Source organism: Apostichopus japonicus, chromosome 16 (assembly GCF_037975245.1).
Source record: "Apostichopus japonicus isolate 1M-3 chromosome 16, ASM3797524v1, whole genome shotgun sequence".
Lineage (NCBI taxonomy): Eukaryota > Metazoa > Echinodermata > Holothuroidea > Aspidochirotida > Stichopodidae > Apostichopus > Apostichopus japonicus.
The window spans coordinates 9,233,944-9,257,603 of NC_092576.1; the positions used below are offsets into that span (position 1 = coordinate 9,233,944).

The window sequence follows — 23,660 nt, forward strand, 5'->3', positions numbered from 1 at the left end:
TATGGAACGACCAAGAAATGCCATAGTCAGTTTCACTATATGTTCTGTCTGTCACATATAACAACATCAAAGCATGTATTGGAAAAACAACATTGCTAACTCAAATCTCTGACTGAGGCAAAATAACCGTTATCATGAAGTATGAATCTGACAGACTTAATGATTGACCAACTGAAATCATATAAAGAATATAAAGAATTATTTTACATGCATGAATAGAGTGTAATTTTACCTGTTTGATATCCTGGGTTCTGAAATGAAAAGAATTATTAAGTGAAAGTTAGTTGAAAGGCTACCACAATTGAGCATACCAACTAAAAACATCAACTCCCTGTGTGTTGAGATCTAGGAATATCACATTTGTACCATCATTAATTACAATGTAAGGACTGTGTTCTGGAAAGTTGAAACAATGCATAAGAATATTCAATACTTTGAACTCATATAAGTTCAAGTATAGTGTAAATGAAAATCACAAAGTTAAACTAAGCTGTAATCCACTGGATACACTTTGATTAATTATATTGTATCATTGAATGACAATGTTGCAGCAACTTAATGAGAAATAGTAACATAAGCTAAAAAGAGTGACTTAAGTAGCTGCAGTACTAAAGACAATGACTAATGACATCTTATAAGGTCACCAATCTGAAACAGGTCATTATCAACTACACCAGGTGACTACATGGCTTAAAAGTAACTTTGTACATTACACATTCAGTAGTTACCATTATGTTTATACAATAAGACAGCATGGTAGATCTGAATATATGATAACTTTCAATTGGATAAATGATCTCGATATAAAATGAGGTGCTTCTTAAAGTTTGCTGAAACTTGACAATGAAAAAATAATATAATTGCAACAAAGGAACAGTTTATCTGATGTAGCCCATTTTACATCATATGTGGCCCATATTTAAAATACCTGACTTACAAATGCTTGTGAGTCTGTTTTGTATCACTGCAAGAATCATGTCTGGCTGTCCACAAAAACTTACAGGCCAATGGTTACCATGACTGAATACAATATTTCTAGATATACTAAATCTTTACAAGATATTTTTCTAAACTTAAAATAAAAATAAAGGTTATAAAGACTATTTTTGAAAAATAAAGAGCTGTTTTTGAAATAAAGTTTTTTAAAGGTTTTAAAAATTTTGCTGGGAATAGTGCACAAAACTAAAGAGTAATGATGACAATTCATTATTGAACTTTACGTGCAAAAGGCATAAACCTCAAAATTACTGTACAAAATGTAAATTTCGAACAGACTTTAACAATGTCTACATGTTTTCAACAGCACAAATGACTCCAAGCCATCTTGTAAGGATCAAGTCAACAATTACAATATTAATAATTTCGCCAACTGGATAGTATAAATAGCTAACAATGCAATGTTAGTTTTTATTACAGGATGGTCTTCAACATAGGAAATACACAACCATCAAATACAGGTGAACATAGTAACTTACCGCAAAAACCTTATGGTACTTCCTAGCAAAATTTTTATGACGTTTCACCAAATAGACAAAAATGAGCCAGAATATTATAACTGCAAAAATGTGAAAGATATGAAAGACAAAATGAAGATAAATGCAAAAGATTATGCCTTCTTAATATTAGGAAGTAACAGGTTTCATACACCGTGAACTTGATGACTGCTGTTCTGCCAAAATGCCAACTTATCAATTAAAATAAACTAGAAAACCAAAAGGCTTTGGCTTATTAAATATAATAGACAGGTTGTGGTGGGCAACTCTCCTAAGCAGCTAAAGAGAAATATTGCTCTGTTCCATAGATATCCAAGCTTAAAGTTGTGTATGGGGGCTTTCATTGTTAATCGTTTTTCTTTTCAAGTTAGAATGTTAACATTGCTGACAATGAAACCAATACCATTCTTACAAAAACTGAAAATACTACCATTATTAGGAAATTTAAAATGCTTTAATTTTTAGTCTCTTAGCAAGCACTTCTGATTCCTGCTGATGGAGAAAGTGACTCTTATTCCTAAAAATCCTATAGTTACACAACTTGGGGCCCATACATGAAAAACAAAGGTCTCACACATTTCAAATTTGAAAGATATTAGTTGGACAAGTAGTGTGACAGAAACAACACCAAGCATATTAATAAATGTGATAGTTGACGCATATTGACAGAAATATAAACTGCAACCTCCTGCAAATTCATATCTATATGACGTCACTTGCTTTCCACATCAATATTGCAGTTCATATAGGCAGGTATACAATCAATGTAACAACTTGAGTCCAAACTGTACCAACTTACCATTTACTACAAGGAACACTAGCAACACTGTTGTCAAATTTGATTGCCAGCTCAACAAGCTCTCAACTTCTTGATCTGTAGCTGAAAAGAAATGATACAATATTGAATATTAACAAAATCCACTGCCCTTTAATTATAACTTCATCATAGCTAAAAGTACATACAATATGGGATGATCATCCAAATTCTAAGAACAAAGTTGTGTCCAGTTGCCAGTATTTGCGAATGGTAAAGCATTATTTGGGAGATTTCTTGAGCGATTATGCAAATGTTTGTCCTGTGTTTGTAACAGTACACAATCCACTGCCCTTTTATAATAATAATTTGATAACAGTTACACAAATGGACCCTGTGGTACCACTGTCTGAAGAAACATGTGTATGTGTAATGTGACATTGTGTTTATTCTCCACTCATGACCAGATGGAGTTTTCAGAATAGTAAGTTTGTCATTTAGAAATTTTAAATGAAAGACTAGTTCATACCAGAGAATATCTGTTAAATACCTTCAAAATCAGCCCTACTATGTTCAAACCAAAATATAAAAGCATGAAATTAATGAGCCTTACTTTTATCAAAGAGAAGCTCTACTGTAGTGACATCATGTTGTGAACCATCATTCTCATCTACTACCCTACATTCCAGAGTGACATGGTGTATGGACTGGCTCAGGACACGGAAACTTGAGCTGAGTGTAATGTTAGATGTCCCATCATCCCTGTTATCCGTCTTAGACAGTTCATTCTCTATTGATATCTCATTGTGTGAAACAGGTGGAGTGAAGACCCATTCTAAAACCATAGTTTGTGAGACTCTATTCATGGTGCAAGTCAGTTTGTCTTCTCTGTTCACATTCAGGACCACATGTTGCTGATGGACCAATCCATTTACCACAGGGAAGTCTGAACAGGGGATCAAAACAAAATCATTCAATGTTTTGATTTTCAAACTTCTACTGTATGTGAAATTACCTTAAACTATACTTGTTTTCAACTAGGTCATGAAATTAATTGATGTAGGACAGAAACTATCATCAAAGCTGTTCAGGAAGATGATCATAGTTCTTCTATTCTAGCTCTTCTTGGATAGTAGCCTCACAGTGTTATAAGCTGAATACACATGTTCCTTCAGACAGTGGAACTGCAGTGTCCATGTTTTTAAATGTCATCGAATTATTATTACGAAAGGGCATTGGATTGTGTATAATAACAAAGACAGCCCTACCATGCTATGGTAGGGCTGATTTTGAATGATTCTTCTAGATGTTTACTGGTATTAGCTATCCTTCCATTTAAAACTTCTAAAGTACAAACTTACTAGTCTGAAAACTAAGGTATAGGCATGAATGGAGAACAAAAACAAATGTCACATACACTTGTTCCTTCAGACAGTGGAACTGCAGTGTTCATGTTTTTAAATGTCATCAAATTATTATTACAAAAGAGCTCTACATTGTGTATAGTAACAAAGACAGCACAAATGAAGAAAAACATTTGCATAATCGCTTAGGAACTCTACCAAATAAAGTTGAACCATTCGCATATACTGAGGGCAACTTGACACAACTCTGTTGTTGGATGTTGGATGCTCACCCCATATTGTATACATGAACTGAGTAACCTGCTGTGTTTGGTGGAGAGAAACTGTTATTTAATTTTATAACTGGTGATTGCTGTAGTTTGCAGTGTCCTTACTGTAAATAAAACAAGTGATTCTTTGGGAGTATTCAGCTTGTAACACTGTGAGGCTACTTTCCAAGATGAGCTAGAGTAGAAGAACTATGATCATCTTCCTGAACAGAATTCTTGAGCGATTATGCAAATGTTTTCTTAATGTGTTCTGTCTTTGTTACTGTACACAATCCACAACCTTTTTGTAATAATAAATTAATGACTGTTATAAACATGGACACTGCAGATCCACTATTTGAAGGAACATGTGTATGTGACATGTTACTTTGTGTTTTGTTCCATATTCATGACCAGACCTTAGTTTTCAGACTAGTAAGTTTGTCCTTTACAAATTTTAAATGGAAGGATAGGTCATACCAGGGAACATCTGGAAAATTCCTTCAAAATCAGCCCTACTATGTCAAACCAAAATATAAAAGCATGAAATTAAAGAGCCTTACTTTTATCAAAGAGAAGCTCTACTGTAGTGACATCATGTTGTGAACCATCATTCTCATCTACTACCCTACATTCCAGAGTGACATGGTGTATGGACTGGCTCAGGACACGGAAACTTGAGCTGAGTGTAATGTTAGAAGTCCCATCCCTGTTATCCGTCTTAGACAGTTCATTCTCTATTGATATCTCATCGGGTGAAACAGGTGGAGTGAAGACCCATTTTAAAACCATAGTTTGTGAGACTCTATTCATTGAGCAAGTAAGTTTGTCTTCTCTGTTCACATTCAGGACCACATGTTGCTGATGGACCAATCCATTTACCACTGGGACGTCTAAACAGGGGATCAAAACAAAATAGTTAAAAACTTTTGATTTTCAAACTACTGTACCATGTGATATTGCCTTTAAACTATACTTGTTTTTCAACTAAATCATGAATATAATTAGTTTAGGACAGCATATTACCATCAGAGCAGGTCAGGAAACTGATCATAGTTGTCTATTCCAGCTCTTCATAACAAATATTCTAGGATTACAGCTCACAGTTTTACAAGCTGAATGCTCCCGAAGAATCACTTGGTGTATTTACAGTATGGAAATTGCAAACTGCAGCAATCACCAGTAATAAAATTAAGTTTCTTTCCACCAAAGACAACAGGTTACTCATTTTCATGTATACAATATGGGGTGAGCATCCAACATCCAACAACAGAGTTGTGTCCAGATGCCCTCAGTATTTGCGACTGGTTCAACATGAACTGGTAGAATTCTTGAGTGATTATGCACATGTTTATCTTGATGTGTCCTGTCTTTGTTACCGTACACAATCCAATGCCGTTTTTGTAATGATAATAATTTGATGACAGTTAAAAACATGGACACTGCAGTTCCACTATCTAAAGGAACATGTGTATGTGACATGTTACTTTGTGTTTTGTTCTCCATTCATGATCAGACCTTAGTTTACAGAATAGTAAGTTTGTCCTTAGAAATTTTAAATGGAAGGATAGGTCATACCAGGGAACATCTGGAAAATTCCTTCAAAATCAGCCCTACTAAGTTAAACCAAATATAAAAGCATGTAATTAATGAGCCTTACTGTTATCAAAGAGAAGCTCTACTGTAGTGACATCATGTTGTGAACCATCATTCTCATCTACTACCCTACATTCCAGAGTGACATGGTGTATGGACTGGCTCAGGACACGGAAACTTGAGCTGAGTGTAATGTTAGAAGTCCCATCCCTGTTATCTGTCTTAGACAGTTCATTGTCCATTGATATCTCATCGGGTGAAACAGGTGGAGTGAAGACCCATTCTAAAACCATAGTTTGTGAGACTCTTTTCATGGTGCAAGTAAGTTTGTCTTCTCTAGACACCTCCAGAACAATATGTTGCTGATGGTCCAATCCATTTACCACAGGGAAGTCTGAACAGGGGATCAAAACAAAATGGTGCAAATGTTTGACTTTAAACTACTATGTGGTATTGCCTTTATACTATACTTGTTTCAAATTAGGTCATGAATTTAATTGGATGGAATACTAGGATCATAGTTATTATATTCAAGTTCTAAATTCTTGATGAAGCAGGAAAATTTTTACAAACTTGTATTAATTTACAACGAAATGACTGACAATTAATGAAGGGGGAATTATCGTCACAGACTAGTTATCATATATGCAGAGCTGGGCAGCATTCAATGTACGGTTTTATGTGGTATGATCCTGTTACAAAGGTGCTGTGAAGATGTTTTAGGTATACTGTGTGAATGTTGGAAAGTTAAAACATACTTTATATTCACAGACCACCGAGTATGCACAACAGTTTGCAACAATGGGTAAAGGAACAATTAGCCAATCAAATCACAGGAAATTTGGAAAAGTGCGGGTGACTATTTTGAGCATGAAATCTCTGTTATAGCAGTGTTTATTTGTTTTCAAGCAATCCTCTGTAGGATTTGATGATATTTGGTTGTGTTGAGAAGTTGAGGATCTTTGGAAGAGAAGAAATCATTCTATTAATGTGTTTTGTTGTTTTGAAAAGGCCTAGTTGTAAGAGTGTATATTTAAGGTTGTGTCACACTTTGTAGGTTTTGAGCTCCTGACTAAAATCTGGCTTGCATCAGGGTTGCAGAATCCTGCAGTCATTACTAAGCTGATCTTGAAATTGCTTTAAAGGTTAAAATACAACTGCAGTTGTACTGTATGATGGTACACTGTCCATATGGTGCAACGTTATAAAAAGCATATCTATTACTTCATGTTACAACTACGACAATGCCAAACATTAATCACTGGAAGTTACGAATCAAACGCTGGAATCATAACTTCATACGAAAGCAAAATATCCAGCAAAGAAATAATTAGGTCAGTGGATAATAATGAACCAACAGTTTCTTGCTGCACACAGTTCAAAGTTGTTCAAAGGAGTTTACTATAGGATAATGTAAGAAATGTACTGCATAAATTAAGAGCTTACTTTCTAATACAAATAACTCCACTGTAGTGGCCTCTGGGTACTTGTCTGCTGCCTGACCTGATACTCTGCATTGTAGGGTAAAATGTTGTATCGAAGCGCTTAGGACACGGAACTTTGAGGTAAGTGTTATATTAACCGTGTCATCTCCATTTGCTGTGATTTTATTTTTGCTATCCAGTAATATCTCATCTGATGAGTCTGGGATGATGTTGACCAACTCTAAAGAAACATCTTGTGAGACTTTATCCATTGAGCAGGTTAGTTCCCCTTCTCTGTTCACATCCAGGACTACATGCTGCTGATTGGCCAAACCATTGATGACAGGGAAGCCTAGCATGATTAAAGAAAGTAAGAAAATCATTTATGTCTGATAACAATGCAATCATTAAAATATGTTGGTAAGACCCCTCTGAGGTTGTGGGACACTGGCCCTGTTGATTTTATGGCCTGACATTAAGTGCAGCTTCTACAGTACTGTGAATTACAGACTGTTAACAGCCACAGTATTTTCAAGGAATTTTTCCTGTGGTCTGTCAGACAACCTGTATTTTACCTCATATAAGGTTGTCCAGACGGTATAATTAGTCGTATAGAATAATGCAGATTTACAGCCATGATCAATGCACCATTAGAAAGTACACAGGTCTGCAAGTTTCTTAAACTTCCACAACATTATCATACCTAAGTGTAAGACATCACCTCACTATGCACAAATATGCTACATGTGAGACATGTTTCTTCTCAAAACACAAACAGTTGAAAAATTCCTAAAACTTGTTTAAAAAGTATAGTACTATTTGCTTCTAAGAACCCTTCATTTGACTAACATTTCTGAAGGGGTTGGCATAGGGCTGGGGGAGGCACCCCCTCCCCATTGTGACATATAAGTGAAAATTTAAGGTTCAAAATGTTTTTAACAGTTGCAAAAACAAGAACGCAACTGTGCGTAGTGATTCCTTGTCATATTTTTATGAATTTTATTATTGATTGTTGATAGATTGAAACAATATTGTGAAGGTTGAAACATTCCAGTGTGGTATTTATATAAACAGGTTGACTTATGCCCAAATTGTTTATTATATAACCAGGGTGACTTATGCCCAAATTGTTTATTAAATATGATATTTGTCAATCTGACAGTCCAGACAACAAATTTATACACCAAGTGCTGTGTTTTTGTTGAGTCAAATGACGAAGCTACTTGTATGTATGTTATTGTTAATTTTGACAGTATTTTTTGATATATCTGAAGAACAGAAACCTGTACAAATTTCATATATGGCATTATCTTAAACCTGAACAAATACGTGACAGTAACGTAACATAGTAAAGTATACGTGACATATCAGGTCTGATTAGACTGTACGTAATAATTGACATTTTATGGTGTCAAATATAGTAGATCAGATTTATAATTGGTGCTTCCCCCACCATAGGTTTATGGAGTTAGGTAAAATTTGTCCCTTATTTCTCCCAGTCTTGAATTCTGATAACACACAGAGGTCGCACAGGGTCAACCCATGGACAATTTTGATCAGGAGGTACCTTTGTGATCCTTTGTGGCCATGAAAATTCAAATAACCAAAGAAACTAATGAAGGTCACAGGAGGTCAACCTGAGGTCAAAGGTCAACCAGATGCAGGTTGACTATTGGATTACAATAACGTAACTCTCAACTTTGACGGACATTTTGTTCTCAAGTTATTGAAAAAGTACTAGTTTTTTACCCTTAATTGACCTTGGATCACATGACCGTTATATGAATAATAATGAGATGCAATAAAGTACCATGCACTCACACATGTACTGTACCTCCTACCAAAGCAACCAGAATAAGTTTGAACAAAATTGGGCTTACGTTTGCAGAGATATTGACATTTGAAAGAATCGGTTCTAAGCCCCTCCCACTCATTAATATTAATTAGAATGGCTACAAAATCAATAGGGAACATCTACTCAACATGGGTAACCTATTTACTATGTATGACATCATTCCAGTTTGACACTGCTGAGTTAACGTGATTACGAACAATATTTAAAGAAAACTAAGTTTAGCCCAGCCCCTTATGAATAATAATGAGATGCAATGAAGTACCTCTCACACATGTACCCTACCTCCTACCAATGCAACCAAAACAAGTTTGAACAAGATCTGGCTTTTGGTTGCAGATATATTGACATTTTAAGAAATTAACTTTAAGCTCCGCCTTCTCATTAATCTTAATGAGATCAGCACCAAAATCAATAGGGATCATGTACTCACTATGGGTATTGAACCTACCAAGTATTAGAATGATCCAATGTTGAATTATTCACTTATCGTGTTTACAAGTACGCAGCATCACACACAGACAGACACACACGCACACGAGCATGACTGCATAGATTCCAAGGAATCAAAAAGGGTCTATAGCACAATTTTGCATCTAAGCACCCACCATTTTACTAAAAGGTGATGGCAACCCTCTCCCCTTACACCACTCCCCCAGGGTGTCAAACATCTGAAACCCCTCCCCTGAGACAGAATTGGTGGTCAAACCTCACCAAAAAAACCCTAATTTGTGCAAATCGATGTATATACTGTACTGTAAAAACTACAAAGTGGCAGCATAAACATCTCTGTGAACACATAAGTTACTCTCTGTCTCTGCAACTTACGTTGTTCTAACAGCAAGTAGACGGTAGTCACTAACGGGAACAAAGCTGCCATCTGTCCAGCTACTCTGCATATGAAAGAAACTCTCCCAGTTGGGCTGTTGACCACTTTATAACTAGAAGTAAGATATGTATTATACGTCCCATCACTGTTATCAGTCACTATGTGTTCACTGTCCAGAGAAATCTCATCTGGTGAGGCAACCCATTCCAGATGGACACTGGGTCTAATGCCAGTCAAGGAACAGTTGATGAAACCTCTTGTATTTCCATGTACTATGACTTGGTTGGTTCGTCCATTCACCACAGGATAGCCAGGCTCAGGTGGAACTGAAGTAAGAAACAGAGTTATCATTCATTGCAAGATTTCTTTCTTATCAAATCAACTGTTGAAAACAGTAAATATTTATATCTATTACTGGCTGATTTAAGTCAAAGAAATGTTGCAGTCTTCTAATATTGATGGAAAATGTAATAATCATCACTTAAAATTAAGGAGATTATTGTAATATTCATATGTATGCATGTCAACTGGAACTCTGTCAGATAAGGCTGTCACAAAGTATGAAAATACTGTAAAACCATAATACCAGAGGTCACTGTAAGGACAAAAACTTCAAGATTGGACTCAAAACTTTGCCAATATTTTCCATCAACAATTAGCTACTAATCATGCAATGGTATTCTGTGCAAAAAAAGTAGAAGTAGAGTTTTACTATACATGGTCACTAAGGTTTTGAAACAAAAGAAGTGTATAGACTGTAAATTAACAGTTATGCTATTCCACCAGCAGGGTATTGTTTTGTGTCCTTACAGAGGTCATGACAGGTCTTACGTAGAAAGGACATTAGCAAAGTGCCAAAAGTCTGTGAATTTATCAAATAATGGCATTCTTCTAATCTGACATTGAGATTCTATGTACAAGACAAAAACATGTGGACAATGATAATGACTTAAAATAAATTCTCAAATAACAGCTTTTTACACAAAAAAACAGTGACTAGTATTACAGTACATCAAAATATACCAGCTGTCTCATGACACCTGTGACCTTAATTGTTTACTTTTGGAGCTGTTCTACTTTTTTGAGTGTTTTTTCATATAGTTTGTTTGCATGTAAAAGATACTTGGAGAAGGGTGTCCAGGAGTTCTGCAGGGGTTTAGGTGGGAGTAAACTGGAAGAGTGAGGGTAGAAACAAGAATTTACCAATATTAATTTCTATAAAATTTGTCCTTTTATAACAACTTTAGCATGCTAGCACAAAAATTAACAGGTATATAACATGGGAGGCCACTTTACACTGCACCTGAACTGTGTTGTATGTGATATTAAGTCAATGTTATAGAGCTTCTTTGTAACTCTTGAGGCTTTGTGATCCGTACAATAATAACTACATGTACTGTATATGCAACACAGCAACCAACATCATTACAACATCATACCAGCAACACTTACAATGTACCCTCCTAATGTTACACAAGAGCAATGCAACCTTCCTACAACTTATTTTGTTACGTCATTCCAAAAATTGCTCAGTATTTAATCTGTTCAATGGGACTGCCAATACTTACCATAGACTTTCACTGGGACTTCAAAGTACTCATTTGCACCACCAGGAGGAACGAATAGAACTGTGTAATTAAATTCATTTGTCAATTTTACTTCATTGATGATCAAAGAACCATTTGGATGCATGTCATAGTCTCCGCTCCTATACCCTCTTCCATATATCTGTGAACTCTCCAAGTAAATGAATGGGGAAGTATTGGTTACATCTCCATCACCATTAATCCAGCCGATAATGTCAAAGTTTTCAAAGTCACAAGATACTACACCTTGCTTTCCAACCTCCAAATAAATATTTTCCCGACAAGATCCATCTGGAAGAGAAATGAAATAAATTATTCTAAGAGTTCCAAACAAGTTCAACTAGACCAAGTCTGGAAATACATGATTTAATGATATTTATAATGATTTTCAACCAAAACAATGATATTAACACCTGAATTGTCATCGGTTGGACGAACAAGTGATATCCTCATCCCTTCTTTGAAATATACACATGTCAATTTGAATAATTATTACAGTGTACAGTAGTACTGTACATGTGAAATACCTCTTGCCCAATGATCGATCATTTACGATAATAGATCTTAAAACTTCAACACACCCAACCCTGCAGAGCACTTTAGGCGTACTACCATAGCAAAGAACTGAGAAATGGGGATCTGTTAGGGATATAAAGAAACATGGAAAGGTCAATAATCAATAGCTTTTGCAGAAAGTGCCATATATCAGTTTAAGGGTCTCACATTGTATTTAGGGTCATAAAATGTTGTGTTCAAAACTCTAGCTCAGGTGAAAATATATCAAATAATATCAGAAACAGATCTATAATTTTCTACAGTAATAACAATATAATTGCAGAGTTGCAGAGTACAGTAGAGCATTCTTTGACCAACTTGTTGGGTACATGTGGATTCAATATTGATACAGTAATAATGAGTCGAGAGAAATCGGGCTACGTTCGGCCAGCAGCCATGATGTATTTGAAGAGCAAATCAAGATTGTTATCAAGATTGATGTAACTCCTAAAGTTTTAAACCTGTTTTTTCCTCTTATATAACATGATTAACATCTAACGTTTGTACAGTTACTAATCAATATGATTTACATGTTTTCTAGTCTAAATATATCTCCAACTCTTCTAATGTGACAAATGATCTTTAACATACTGTATACAGTACAGTATATACTGTACCAAAACTCAAGTACAGTACCCACTTTCAAAGTAAATATTTCCTGAGGCTTCCTGAGTCTGGTTGACCTTCTAAGTTGTACCCTTGGACTAATCTGAACTTGTATACTCTCTCCTGTGAATTTGACTCCTCAAATTTCACCATACTGTACCTTCACTCAGCCTAGAATCACAATCAAATAGTGGAGGTCTTCATTTTATCCCTTATATATCTGGTTTAGGCTGTGTTGGAGTTTCAATTTTAGACTCAGACTTTTGAGTGTCTTCCAATACACTTGATTGATTTGGATTCAATATTCTAGTTACCTGTACCCCTTGAACTTGAGTCAACTCAAATGACCTGTCTGAATCACTATCACACGACCTGTTAGGATGTTCTTCCAGACTTGTGGATTCTGGCCTTGGGATAATCTGCTCTACATGTCTCCTCCAAATACCATTGTCTACTTTGACCTGATAGTTCAGTGGGCCTTCCCTACTTAAGATAGTACCTGGCACCCATTTTGTCTTCCCCATATAGTTTTTAACTAGAACCAAGTCATGTCCACAAAACTCTCTCGTCTGAGCTCTTTTGGCACGATAACCAGCTTGATCATAACTGATCCTTATACCTGGTATTAAGATTAGGTCTGAGATTATCTAATCTAATATATACGAAGTGATCTCTTTAAAAATAACATAGCAGGGGTCTCTTCCATATTACTGAATGAGATGAATTTCTATATGCCATCAAAAATCTATCCAGTTTTGCTTGGGTGAACCACTGTCTAATTTGAATGAACGGATGGCTTGTTTCAGAGACTGCACAAACCGTTCTGCCTGTCCGTTCGTACTTGCATGATATGGTGCGCTGAATTTGTGCTTTATGCCATTAGCTTTCACAAATTCCTGGAACTCTTCTAAAGTAAATTGACTACCGTTATGAGTCACTAAATTTGAGGCAATTCATATCCATGTGAGCACCCTTGCTAGGTTAGGTAAAGTACTTCCTGTAGTAGTTAAGGCTGTAAAGCATACCTTAGATACATGTACTGTACGCAATTGACCAAAATCAGTTGGTACTGGCATCGCATTGATCTGATCAACCTTGACTGGTGACTTGTGCACCCCATGCGCATCAATCACATAACCTAAACAAGAGCATCAATCATGCAGTATCTCAATACTGGAAGTTTTAATTTTGATTCCTAATTTCAAATCTTTGCTCTGTCTCTACAATTATCAATATCAATCATGGTACAACAAATATATAACTTGCATTTTTGCTACTTTGCCACGAATAGTCTCTGCAGGTTACACTTTATCCTGCTAGTCTTGCCTTTAGCGCTCATTGCCTGTTAGTCGAAAGAACGACGTTGCAAGGTTTAGTAATGTCATAGAATATTTAAGAACTTGTTTTTTATGTGGTATCCTTCATTCTTAGGTCAGTCTCTGTTGGACTTTTTGGTCATATAGTTTGACGTCAATGACAACAGCCAAATTAGAAGAGGCGAACAACTCGACCATATTCTTGATGCCTGCCTTGAGAGCTACTGTAGGCCTATTGACCTACTGTATGTTACTGTAGACTGTAGTGGTGACTACCATCAAAACTGTGTCCACTTCTAGATATCAAAACAACCCACGTTTTTCCATCTCAATTTTTCGGACATGAAGATTTCATGGATTTATGACTTGGAAAAAATAATGTAAAAGAAGATTACAAGTTTTTATATGCAAGTGATGGGTGGCCTCCTCTTCCCCTAATAGCCACCTCAGTTCCTCTCCATTTTGTTATTTTATTTTAATTCTTTGTACATTTGATGTCAAACATTACAGGTTCAAAAGAAAGCTAAACATACTTCTTATAACCTTATACATCTTATATCCTTATAAATAAAACATAACCTTATACAATTTTTATAGTCTTATCAAAGTTGTGATGCTATGGACGGCTCCTCTTTTATACGTACCCATCAAACAAACTTACCCTGGTCCTTCCTACGAAAAGCTGTCTGAACACCAGTACAATGCTAATGTGGCTATCAATGAAAGCCTAATAGGCCTAGGGGCCTAGGCCTATATATTTTTAAATGCACTAGGCCTACAGTAAGTAGCCTTCAGAAATACAAGAATGTGTATACGTAATTATACAAAATACATGAAGGGCAATCAAACAAACTTATCATGGCCCTTGCTCTGAAAAGCTACCTGAACACCAGTACTATCCTTAAATGGATGTTACAAAAACGAAGGCCTAATATAAATTAAATGCACTACGTAGAATTCAGCAGTACAGAATGTAATTAGCAGGCAATACACTAACACCTCGCGTACCTAACTACAGAACAGAAAATTGTTCGCGAGGGTAGCCATTTTCGTATATCTAACATGTAGCTGTTATGAGTCATAGCCAATCTGCTACAAAACAGACTTGGGGGCGGGGCTTAATCATCAAAATCGGACCTTTTTACTAAAAGTAGGGCGGCAGCTCAGTGTTGTTTTAAGGAAGAAAAATCATTTAAACATCAAATAAAGCAAATAAAAGCCATTAAATGTCATATACAAGTAGTAAAATTCTTATACCTACCTGTAAACAACAAATGAAAGTTTAAAATTTTAATAAAATATATAATACATAGGACCCTATCTTAGACGATACCACTGTTGAAAGACAGTTCTATTCTATTCTCTTTCATAAAACATAAGTTTTGGAGCGTGTGCAAAACAGGTCTGCCAAAGTGTGTTTTCAGTCCAAATTGGCCCGATTTGGACATAAATCGGTGAAAAAGTCACAGAATGAGATACAATTCTGGAATAAAAAATAGTAACTTTTGTTGGTCTATATGATATATTCTTGCTCTGGAAATTCCAGAGAAAAAGAACTTTGTTTGAAGACGCTGAAAAATTTTTAAGAGAAGAGAAAGTCCCACTTACTGTTACAATATCTCTATACATGTAATGTATTGAGATAAAAATGCACAGATTCTCTGAGAAAATCACATTTCTCTTCCTTTCACTTAAGACCTCTACAGTATCTTTGAGCCTTGGCAACACCTGATCTAAATTGCTCAAATGCTCTTCCTTTGTTCTACCAGTTACAAGTATATCATCTAGGTAAACTTGCACACCCGGCAGGCCTTGCAAGACTTGTTCAATTGCAGACTGCCAAATGGCTGTTGAAGTTGTGATACCAAATACCAATCTATTCTGTTGAAACAAACCCTTGTGTGTAGACAAAGTTAGAAATTGTTTAGAACTTTCATCTAACTCCATCTGATTATAGGCATGAGCCAAATCAAGTTTAGAAAATACTACACCCCCACACAGGTTGGCTAGGATATCATCAACATTAATAGCCGGTGGTGCTACTGGTTTTAGCAAGGGATTGACTGTGTTTTTATCATTTCCACATAACCTTACTGAGCCATCTTTCTTAGGCACGGCTACAATACTGTACCCCATTCACTGTGAGACACTGGAGTGAGCACCCTGTTCTTCTGTAATCTGAATAATTCTGCTTCAACCTGGGCCTTTAATGCACATAAGGAACCCTGTGCAGTTTCCTCATCACTGGTTGAGCCTCTTCTCTTAACACTATCTTAGCTTTTGCCTCTGATAATTTACCTACGCTGAAATCATAAAGCTCTCTGTGTTTGTCAATGATTTGTTCAAAGTCACTAACTTTAAGTACCCTGTCTGTTTTGATAGGCCTGAATAATGACTTCCAATCTAATGGTATCATGCTAAGCCACTCTCTCCCCAGCAGATAGAACTCTGTACATTCTACAACATACAACCTGAGTTTATCCCCTGGTACAGTGGTAGCAATGGAATGTTTCAAATATTTATCAAAATACGATATAGGAATCATTGATACCCCAGGTCCCGTATCAATCTCCACATGTTTACAATGTTTCCTTCAATCTGAATTGTCACAAACTGTATGGCACTGTTATCGTTATTCATTGCCTTACCTTCATTAAGCTTAAACAAATAGTATGACTCAGATTGTTCATTAGCAGCTGTACCTCCATGTTATCATCCAGTTTGTTTACGGTCTTTGATTTGGTCTCATGATTTCTAGAATCCGACTGCTTACTTTCCTTCTTTTCATGACTTTGTTGCTTTCTCCAATTCTCCGGTTGGCTACTCTTCGATCGACACGCTCACTCGATATGTCCGATCTTGCTGCATTTTCTGCATTTTTTGTTCTTCAACCAGCATTCATCCGAATTATGGTTTCTCCCACACCGATAGCATCACCGTGTACTCAACTTGTTAGGCCCTTGTTTACGTTGTACAGTATTTACGTTAGTCATTGGACTTGTCGAAGTCGTTGCACTCCTCATAGCCCTTGCATCCTCTGCTGTGCTTTCATGTGATAACGTGAATTCTACGGTTTGGTTAAACGTTACAAATGTGTCCTTTTCACTCACTTTTTCCATGAGCTCAAGTGCTGTAGGTTCTTCCTGTAACCCACTTATTATAAACCTGTCCCGTAGGTTTTCATCTAGCGTGTCACCATAGCTGCAGTTTAGGCTTAGTTGTTTCAACTGCACAACATAATCAGCTGTGGACTCACCCGGATGTTGATCTCGCCGTAGGAATTTACGTCGCTCGGCACCTGTGTTGATTTCAAGTGTTTACGAAGTGTAGTCTTTAACTCCGTGTACCATTTATATATGGCACGACTAGGTTTCTGACAATTGCATAAAACCTTGCTCCCAGTGTGTGTAAAAACACAGCAAAAAATTTAGACGTGCGTTGTTGTCGCAGTTTGCCATGTCTAGTCCATTGGCCGTTAAGAATATTGTAGTTCAAACCGTTCAACGTAGCAGTCCCAGTCTTCCTCGCCGTCATACATCGTATTGAGTGGTAGGAAAGCTTGTGTCATCTGTATGTTTGCAGACGAAATTTGGCGTGAATCCGCCGCGGAATTCCCCTCAGATATCATTATTATGTGTTCTATAACTTTCTACTTACAAGTTTCCCATCCACGTCGCCAAATTTTGGGTATGTGGATTCAATATAGAGTCGAGAGAAATCGGTCTACGTTCGGCCAGCGGCCATGATGTATTACAACCAACGTTACCAGCGACAGTCGACGAAAAAACGCTAGATTTGCGAAAATAAAACCCTAGAAAACGCTAAATGGTAATTTCCCTAACTTTCGTGTTGTTTCGAGTCAATTTAGCACATATTCGTAGGATGAATGGGTCACCGATCACAAAATAGATTTTGAATAGTTGATTTGAGTGATAGTCTGACCCAGAAAATTTGAAAAAATATGGAAATTTTCGGTAGGAAATTCCGAAGTTTGGGCAAAAATACTCAAAATAAATTTGGATGGGTCTCCAAGTAAGAATTTTGTCTAAAAAATCTGAAAAATGGTCTATTTTTGGTAAATTTAACGAGTTTTAGGCAAAAAACGCTAGAATTACCAAGATTAGAAAAAACGTACGCTAGAACCCCAGAAAAGACTAAAAACGCTAGATCTAGTGTAAAAACGCTAACGCTGGTAACACTGATTACAACAGTAAGGACCGCCAAAAGTGATTTCAATACATAACACAACAAACACATACTGTACTGTAGGTGTAAATACCTTACAGTATGCTGTACACATGGTGATGTCATGAATAATGGCCCTACTGTATGTTAGTACTTCCCAGCACATTTAGCCTAACTTAACATTCTATTGTTAATCCAATGACTTTAACGTTGTAAAATGCACGAATCTAAAGTTCAATAATGAGATTGAAATGAAACATAAATACAGACCTATGTGCAAAGGGACAACTTTAACACAACAAACAAATATTACATGTGACATTTGTACAGTATGTACACCACAATGTAATTGAACTGTATTTTGCAATGGTGGAGCTGTAACCATAAGATTGCCAAAAAAAAAAAAACATTGTCCAAAGATTACAATTGTACATTTTGGGTCAAATGGCCAAAAAGATTAATACCTACCTGCATCAGTACACTGTAAAGACAGGAGAAAAGTGACAACCAGGTAGCATTTAGGAACATCCATCTTGTTGTCCAACTGTATTCTGTTTAAATGAAGAAGAGTATTTGTTAACATCAAGTTCATTTCATATCAAATCAACAGATTTTGGAAAAGTTCGTACTATGTAGTTCGACCTTCTCCACAAATTACCACCCTCGTTACATAATTAGGAAATTAGCATACTGTGAAAATGTCAGCTGCGTTGCTTCAAAAGTGTCTGATATATGAGTGTTTGACATTTTGCAATTGGCCAGCCAAGTGCTTTGTTTGGCTTTTTCTTATCTGAGACCTGTCATTCCTAGGTAACAGTATCTAGTATGAACGACACGTATTCATAGTTATAGAATTGAATCTAACATAAAGTTCAACACATCATTACACCTTTCCTGTAAATTTGGCCTAGATCTTCAAAGAGTCAGTTTTCAATTGAAAACTGACTCTAAGATATTTCAACTAAAAATAACTAGCTGCTTAACAATATCCAACATGAAACACTTAAGACTTCAATAACTAAAGCCTACATAAGTCAAACTGGTGGATCAGTGGGTTTAAACTGTTTGGGTCAATTGATTAATGAGATAATATGGATGGTTCACATATGTAGACTATAGTATTTTTTATTCAAATCGTAACTAGGCCTATAGAGGGCTTAAGGGACTGACCATGTAAACGGATTGCGTTCTTCAGAATGAAAATTTGTTAATAATTAATAAAGTAATGATTGATTATTTAACACTTACCATTTATGTTATTTCTTAGAGTTTATATTACAAGTTATGATAATGTTTTCAACATGATGATTTGTCTCATTTAGGACAAGATATATGACTTCACCACACAAGTGTTGCGATTAAGATTGTGCTGCCATCGTGTTGCCATTTGTCATTCTTAGATTACAGTATCTATTAAGAACCACACGAATTCATAGTTATAAAATTGAGTCTAACATTAGGTTTAACACACCATTACACCTTTCCTGTTAATTAGGCTTAGATCTTTGAAAAATAACTGTAAGATATTTCCAACTTACAATCACTAGTTGCTTAGCAATATCCAGCTGATAGTAACATCTACTTGCTACAAACGAGTTGTCTCTATGTAAATAGCACAGCCTGCCTATCAATATAAACAGTGTACACGAAACCGAAACTAAACGAACTTTGCGCTCTACGTAGAAAGACTTGATGTGTTGAAGTCAATAGTGAATATCATCCTGTGCGGTACACCGTGAAATTTGATCCGCAGAGATCTGCAACTCAAGAGATCACTATGCCAAACCTACAAATGCCATAGCTATGCTGTGGTGAAGCCAGTACACAAGCCACTGAGTACACAATGTTAGTTCATTTATTTGTTTTATCGCCAATTGTGTACAAAGGGAAAGGAAGTGTAATATGCAATACGCTTGTGCGTGGTTTCCGTATGCTCGACTCTTGGGGATCACCTCGGCACATATACTCAGTACAAATAGTGCAGTAAAGTATGCCTAGTGCTAACATCAGGCAACGTCAGTTGTTTAGTGCTTTGTACGCTACTAATTGCTCAGGTCAGAATGTTTGAAAAATGCAGTTGTTACCCATTACTACGTTAGAAATACTTACTTTTGTGTATGTTATTAAAACTTTACAGCAATAACACGATCCGAGTGTGCCATACTGTAGATTCGTGGCAGGGAATACGCAAATCATTCAGATATATGAAGAGAAGAGGTTACATATTAATATCCAGTCACTAATCTTAGTAACTTAACTTCACATTTGTATTTAATAATTTACCATCACTATAGTCAAGGGATGGGGGATAAAGCACCTGCAGTTTTACATTATCCTAAATCATGAAACATTTGTGCACTTTTACAAGGAACCGTGAGCAGATTACATCGTTATTATTTGTTCTGCTGTTATCAACTTGTAATCACGATCAGTAGTAATAAAATGGTAGATCTTTATTGGTTCCTTGCTAAAAGCAAAGGAACCTATGTATTCAGGTTGGCATGTGTGTGTGCGTGTGCGTGTGCGTGTGTGTGACGCTTTAGCGTGTATGCACGATAACTCAACAAGGAAATTACCGATCACTACCATACTAGGTGGGTGGGTGGCCCATAGTGACTAGATGAACCCTATTGATTTTGGTGCCGGCAAAGGTCACCAAAGTTCAGTTAGATGCCAAAAACTAACATATTAAAAACAGCAATAACTCCCATTGACAGGGTCCGACATGGTTGATATTTTGGGAGTAGTTGTAAATGGGGTAAGGGATCGTTTCCAAACATAACGGTCATGTGATCGAAGGTCAACAAAGGTCAATTAATGATAAAAACTAGTATTTTTGCGATAACTTGAGAACAAAATGTTCGTTAGGGTTGGGAGTTGCTTCAATGTAATCCAATTGTCGACCCACATCTGGGTGACCCTTGACCTCAATTTGACCTCTGGTTACCTTGACGTGTTTTGGATATTTTTACAGTTTTGATGCTATTTTCAAATGTCAAAGGTACCTTCTGATCATAAATGTCAATAGGTTGACCCCGTGTGACCTTTTTGTGCGAAGTTATATGGGGTCAAAGTTTTTCGGTTGGAGTTAGGATGGCTGTACAGACTTGTCGTTTTGTTTTTTGGAATCAGGAGATAAAACTACATCTGAAACCAAGGTCAAAAGGTCAAAGGTCACATTAGAAAAATATGCTTATTTTGGGAGGAAACGGGCAAAAAAGAAAATGTTGGTTTGGATATCAAAGGTACCTTCCGATCAAAAATGTCAACGGGTTGTCACCCGTTGTTTAGGCTTAGATCTTTGAAAAATAACTGTAAGATATTTCCAACTTACAATCACTAGTTGCTTAGCAATATCCAGCTGAGAGTTATTTTCACATAGATTCCGTACTAAAGCGCAAGCATGATCATTGATAGTAACATCTACTTGCTACAAACGAGTTGTCCCTATGTAAATAGCACAGCCTGCCTATCAATATAAACAGTGTACACGAAACCGAAACTAAACGAACTTTGCGCTCTACGTAGAAAGACTTGATGTGTTGAAGTCAATAGTGAAATATCATCATGTGCGGTACACTGTGAAACTTGATCCGCAGAGATCTGCAACTCAAGAGGTCACTATGCCAAACCTACAAATGCCATAGCTATGCTGTGGTGAAGCCAGTACACAAGCCACTGAGTACACAATGTGTAATACGCTTGTGCGTGGTTTCCGTATGCTCGACTCTTGGGGATCACCTCGGCACATATACTCAGTACAAATAGTGCAGTAAAGTATGCCTAGTGCTAACATCAGGCAACGTCAGTTGTTTAGTGCTTTGTACGCTACTAATTGCTCAGGTCAGAATGTTTGAAAAAATGCAGTTGTTACCCATTACTACGTTAGAAATACTTACTTTTGTGTATGTTATTAAAACTTTACAGCAATAACACGATCCGAGTGTGCCATACTGTAGATTCGTGGCAGGGAATACGCAAATCATTCAGATATATGAAGAGAAGAGGTTACATATTAATATCCAGTCACTAATCTTAGTAACTTAACTTCACATTTGTATTTAATAATTTACCATCACTATAGTCAAGGGATGGGGGATAAAGCACCTGCAGTTTTACATTATCCTAAATCATGAAACATTTGTGCACTTTTACAAGGAACCGTGAGCAGATTACATCGTTATTATTTGTTCTGCTGTTATCAACTTGTAATCACGATCAGTTGTAATAAAATGGTGGATCTTTATTGGTTCCTTGCTAAAAGCAAAGGAACCTATGTATTCAGGTTGGCATGTGTGTGTGCGTGTGCGTGTGTGTGACGCTTTAGCGTGTATGCACGATAACTCAACAAGGAAATTACCGATCACTACCATACTAGGTGGGTGGGTGGCCCATAGTGACTAGATGAACCCTATTGATTTTGGTGCCGGCAAAGGTCACCAAAGTTCAGTTAGATGCCAAAAACTAACATATTAAAAACAGCAATAACTCCCATTGACAGGGTCCGACATGGTTGATATTTTGGGAGTAGTTGTAAATGGGGTAAGGGATCGTTTCCAAACATAACGGTCATGTGATCGAAGGTCAACAAAGGTCAATTAATGATAAAAACTAGTATTTTTGCGATAACTTGAGAACAAAATGTTCGTTAGGGTTGGGAGTTGCTTCAATGTAATCCAATTGTCGACCCACATCTGGGTGACCCTTGACCTCAATTTGACCTCTGGTTACCTTGACGTGTTTTGGATATTTTTACAGTTTTGATGCTATTTTCAAATGTCAAAGGTACCTTCTGATCATAAATGTCAATAGGTTGACCCCGTGTGACCTTTTTGTGCGAAGTTATATGGGGTCAAAGTTTTTCGGTTGGAGTTAGGATGGCTGTACAGACTTGTCGTTTTGTTTTTTGGAATCAGGAGATAAAACTACATCTGAAACCAAGGTCAAAAGATCAAAGGTCACATTAGAAAAATATGCTTATTTTGGGAGGAAACGGGCAAAAAAGAAAATGTTGGTTTGGATATCAAAGGTACCTTCCGATCAAAAATGTCAACGGGTTGTCACCCGTTGTTTAGGCTTAGATCTTTGAAAAATAACTGTAAGATATTTCCAACTTACAATCACTAGTTGCTTAGCAATATCCAGCTGAGAGTTATTTTCACATAGATTCCGTACTAAAGCGCAAGCATGATCATTGATAGTAACATCTACTTGCTACAAACGAGTTGTCCCTATGTAAATAGCACAGCCTGCCTATCAATATAAACAGTGTACACGAAACCGAAACTAAACGAACTTTGCGCTCTACGTAGAAAGACTTGATGTGTTGAAGTCAATAGTGAAAGATCATCATGTGCGGTACACTGTGAAACTTGATCCGCAGAGATCTGCAACTCAAGAGGTCACTATGCCAAACCTACAAATGCCATAGCTATGCTGTGGTGAAGCCAGTACACAAGCCACTGAGTACACAATGTGTAATACGCTTGTGCGTGGTTTCCGTATGCTCGACTCTTGGGGATCACCTCGGCACATATACTCAGTACAAATAGTGCAGTAAAGTATGCCTAGTGCTAACATCAGGCAACGTCAGTTGTTTAGTGCTTTGTACGCTACTAATTGCTCAGGTCAGAATGTTTGAAAAAATGCAGTTGTTACCCATTACTACGTTAGAAATACTTACTTTTGTGTATGTTATTAAAACTTTACAGCAATAACACGATCCGAGTGTGCCATACTGTAGATTCGTGGCAGGGAATACGCAAATCATTCAGATATATGAAGAGAAGAGGTTACATATTAATATCCAGTCACTAATCTTAGTAACTTAACTTCACATTTGTATTTAATAA

The 23,660-nt window shown here is 36.6% G+C and overlaps 1 protein-coding gene across 13 annotated transcripts in view; it reads right to left on the bottom strand.

The window, feature by feature from the left end:
- The window catches only part of LOC139981981 (uncharacterized), a 471,811-nt gene that overhangs the window by 302,283 nt on the left and 145,868 nt on the right, over positions 1-23,660 (bottom strand). For 12 of the 13 annotated variants that reach the window (XM_071994454.1, XM_071994453.1, XM_071994455.1 and 9 more), the window contains one exon: positions 6,902-7,231. In XM_071994454.1, coding sequence (XP_071850555.1) covers positions 6,902-7,231 — 330 coding nt within the window. Of the gene's footprint in view, positions 1-232; positions 252-1,475; positions 1,556-2,292; positions 2,374-2,860; positions 3,194-4,422; positions 4,753-5,519; positions 5,850-6,901; positions 7,232-23,660 lie in introns of all 13 variants that reach the window. The other variant, XM_071994461.1, reaches the window with a different exon arrangement.